Here is a 3,400-nt window from a genome sequence, read left to right as displayed (position 1 = left end):
GGAGAGAGTGGCGGCTGCAGATTGAGGTCCTCCATGGACCGACGGCGCCCAACCCTGGGAGAGCGCTGACACACCGGGCTGCGCCCCCTCGCGTCGGCAGGAGCCAGGACATCAGCCGTAGGCACAGGAGCCAGCACCTGCTGTTCCACCTCGCGGGTCACTGCAGCACTGTTTGAGCCAGAGCCGCGAAGCAGCAGCTGCGGCACAGCGTCCCGCTGCACCATGTCACGTCCGTCGCGGAGACGATAGACATCGCGGCCGCCTTGGTCGTGGCCACGGTCCAGGTCGCGGGCACCGTCCTTTGGCAGCATCCAAAATAAGCTCAGAAATGGAACAGAGATGCGGCCAATCAACAAAATTTACTTATCAAGATTTCAGAGCAGTTGATTCAAATATCATCCGCCACGGCTGAAATATTACTTGCCAGGAGCATCACAACACTTTTCGCAAAATCACATATCAGCGTTGTACATGCGTTTCGTTTGTCAAAAATTGAGAACAGAAACCACCTCAGGGGCTACACCACAAATTCCCAATACAGTTGGAACTCAAATAACATGACAGAACAAGGAAAAAAGAACACTACCATCAAGGACTTGGTACAGAAATGACACGGTAATATTGAAGGACCTGCTTATTCAGATAAGAAGAATTCCAAAACAAAAACCCTTCCATAAAGGGGAGCAAACAAAAAGGCAGGGGTATCCTGGGAGGAGTACACCTTGCTCCTGAGATCCAGAACAGCTTACAATACAATTTGCAGAATTCGAAGCTACTGGAAATCATAAGCCGCGTCTACGCCTTCTCCATCAGCCGCAACACCTCGTCTTCCTTGGGCAACGAAGGGATTGCCCCTTTCTTCGTGGCGGTGATTGCTCCACATGCATTGGCAAATTTGATCGCCCCCTCAAGCTTTGTCTTATCCTGCGGCAACCACCAGATATGGAATTAGTCAACCACCAAGGTTATACAGGTATATATAAATATAAATTGAAACTAGTATGGAGGTGTTTGCAGGCAAGCTTACTTGCAATGCCGATGGATCCTGGACAATTTTTCGGAGCAGAGAACCAATAAATGCATCACCAGCACCTGTCGTATCGACTTGCTGTACCTTGTAGGATGGGACAGCTCCACGGAAATCCTACAATCAAATGCAACAAAGATCAAGTGTCAATTACATACTAAGTCATTCAAGTCTGAATGGTAATTGTGCAAAAGTTCTAGAACATAGCAACAAAACATGGATTTCATCAGACATACCTTGGTATAGTACTTGCATCCTTGATCTCCAAGAGTGATAAGCATGAGCTTAAAGGTAGGGCGCCACAGCTTCATGGCGACATCGTCCTCCACCGAGTTGATGCCAGTCAAAAACTCGAGCTCGACCTCGCTGACCTTGACAATGTCTGCCTGGTCCCAGATGCTCAAGATCTTGGTGCGAGCCTCCTCAAGGGATGGCCACAATGCCTCCCTCAGGTTCGGGTCATACGAGAGAAGCGCGCCGGCCTCTTTGGCAACCTTCATGGCGTGCAGATGCGCTGTCCGGCAAGGCTCGGCAATCAAGCTTATTGATCCATAGTGGAAGACTGCAGCCTGGGTGCATCACAAGTTGTGAGACATTTTCCCTCAAAGAAATAAAACATTGCAGTACAGAAAATTTCACAACAAAACAACAAATTAACAGTTCAGTACAGACTCTGCAATGCAAATTGATACTAGGTTAGAGTTGGAACACTTTCTTATAAATTCTGCATGCAGAGCACAAATTTACCAATAAAAAAGTTGAAACATCTAGCTCCACCAGATATGTGGCAGTTCTGGGTCACAAAATTATACTACATAGAAAGGAACCCAAGCTCACCTGACATGCACAATTCTAAAATTACGGCAGTCTGACAGTACAAAACACCTAATACTAATATGCAAATATTTTTCATAAGTTCTACTAACCAAGACAAGAACTGATCTATCTGTCACCAGCGGACACTCTAAATTATTGTGCATCACACGGATTCGTAATGTATCATACTTGGCCGGCCAGCTCAGGCCGGCCGATGGATCCAAGAACCACAAAAATGATTTGTTTCATATATAACGGCCATCCCAAGATTAGCTATTTTGCCACCCCCCGATTTGATGCACGTCAGTGAGGGTGCATCGCATGATCAGATCCAGCAAAGGAACAAGTACCAACCAGAAGGCGCAACAAGATCCGCCCAAGACGAGCACCAAAGGCGCCTTATTTGCCAAGGAATGTCTGGATTCCACGGAAGATTCAGCGCCCATGCGCACCCGAATTACACGAAACGAAAAGGACACCTTTATTAGGTGCAGGAACAGGACAAGGGAAAATTCCAGCCGCCGCCACCTAATGCGCACCGAATCGGCACAAGAAACCTAGCGCCGGCGTCCAGATCCAAGAAACCGGGCGAAGATTCACTCCACTACGGTCGACGGGATCGAGCTGGTTCCCCCAGATCACGCGCGGTCGGGGGGCGGGGCAAGAAACGGCATGACGAGATCGCACGGAAGGGAGAGAATCTAGTAGGTGGTGTGATGGTGATTCGGGGCGGGAGCGTACCCTCTTGATGACGTCGACCTTGAGCTCGTCGGCGGTGAGGAGCATGTCGGCGCTGGGGTTGCGGTAGAACATGAACTCGCGCTCCCCGTCGGCGCGGAGCGTGACGAAGGCGAGCGCGGTGCGCGCGCCCGAGTCGAAGACGACGCCGCCGGCGTCGACGCCGTTGTCGCGGAGGATGCCGGCGAGCATGCGGCCGAACTCGTCGTCGCCGAGCTTGCCGACGAAGGCGGCGGCGCCGCCGAGGCGCGCGACGGCGATGGCGACGTTGGCGGGGGCGCCCCCGGGCGCCTTGACGAAGGCCGGCGCCTCCGCCAGCGACACCCCGGCCACCGTCGGCACGAAGTCTATCAGCATCTCCCCGAAGCTGACCACCAGCTCGCGCTTCGCCGCCATTTCCCCCCTCCCCAAGAACGCACAGAGCGCGCGCGGACGGGCAGACGGACGGAGGGAGAGGAAGAGGGAGAGAGAGGGTTGGGACAAGGAGGGAAGGAGGAATGGAAGGGGGGGTTTCTTCCGGTGAGGTGGCGAGGCGGGCGGTTATATAGAGGGAGCGGGGGCAGGACGGGGCCGGAGATCGGGAGATGGGAGGGGATCACGGGGGAAATGCGGAGCCTTGTGCGGCGGCGAGGGTCGTCGGTTGACCACGGCGGTGTAATCTTGGCCCGTTAACCAGCTCTTGCCTAGTCAAAACTCGGATAGGATCAGATTTATCCTGGAAACTGAATCTGATGGCCTGTGCCACACGGCTGAGATATGGATTTCTCTCCAAGACAAATGTTTTAGGCTAATTGCGAGCACTAAAAATAGGGTTTTTTT

The 3,400-nt window shown here is 52.5% G+C and overlaps 1 protein-coding gene across 1 annotated transcript; it reads right to left on the bottom strand.

Moving 5' to 3' along the window:
* Window positions 1-441: 441 nt before the first annotated feature.
* LOC119269893 (fructokinase-1-like) lies at window positions 442-3,160 on the bottom strand. Its single transcript, XM_037551824.1, has 4 exons — window positions 2,585-3,160; window positions 1,264-1,596; window positions 1,028-1,144; window positions 442-924 (listed from the first exon to the last, which is right to left on the bottom strand). The coding sequence occupies exons 1-4, from the start codon at window positions 2,975-2,977 to the stop codon at window positions 796-798; spliced, it is 972 nt and encodes a 323-aa protein (XP_037407721.1). The 5' UTR covers window positions 2,978-3,160; the 3' UTR covers window positions 442-795.
* Between the last annotated feature and the right edge of the window lie 240 nt (window positions 3,161-3,400).

Source organism: Triticum dicoccoides, chromosome 3A, assembly GCF_002162155.2.
Source record: "Triticum dicoccoides isolate Atlit2015 ecotype Zavitan chromosome 3A, WEW_v2.0, whole genome shotgun sequence".
NCBI classification, from domain to species: Eukaryota; Viridiplantae; Streptophyta; class Magnoliopsida; order Poales; family Poaceae; genus Triticum; species Triticum dicoccoides.
The sequence above is the reverse complement of the archived record's forward strand: the minus strand, read 5'-3'. Positions and strand labels throughout refer to the sequence as shown.

What these genes read in the sequence shown, in the direction of transcription:
- LOC119269893 (XM_037551824.1), bottom strand. Translation starts at nt 2,977, where the DNA reads ATGGCGGCGAAGCGCGAGCTGGTGGTCAGCTTCGGGGAGATGCTGATA. An exon ending in GATGCAAGTACTATACCAAG is followed by an intron (nt 1,145 to 1,263) that starts GTATGTCTGATG and finishes ATTTGATTGTAG; the next exon opens with GATTTCCGTGGAGCTGTCCC. An exon ending in AGGATCCATCGGCATTGCAA is followed by an intron (nt 925 to 1,027) that starts GTAAGCTTGCCT and finishes TGGTTGCCGCAG; the next exon opens with GATAAGACAAAGCTTGAGGG.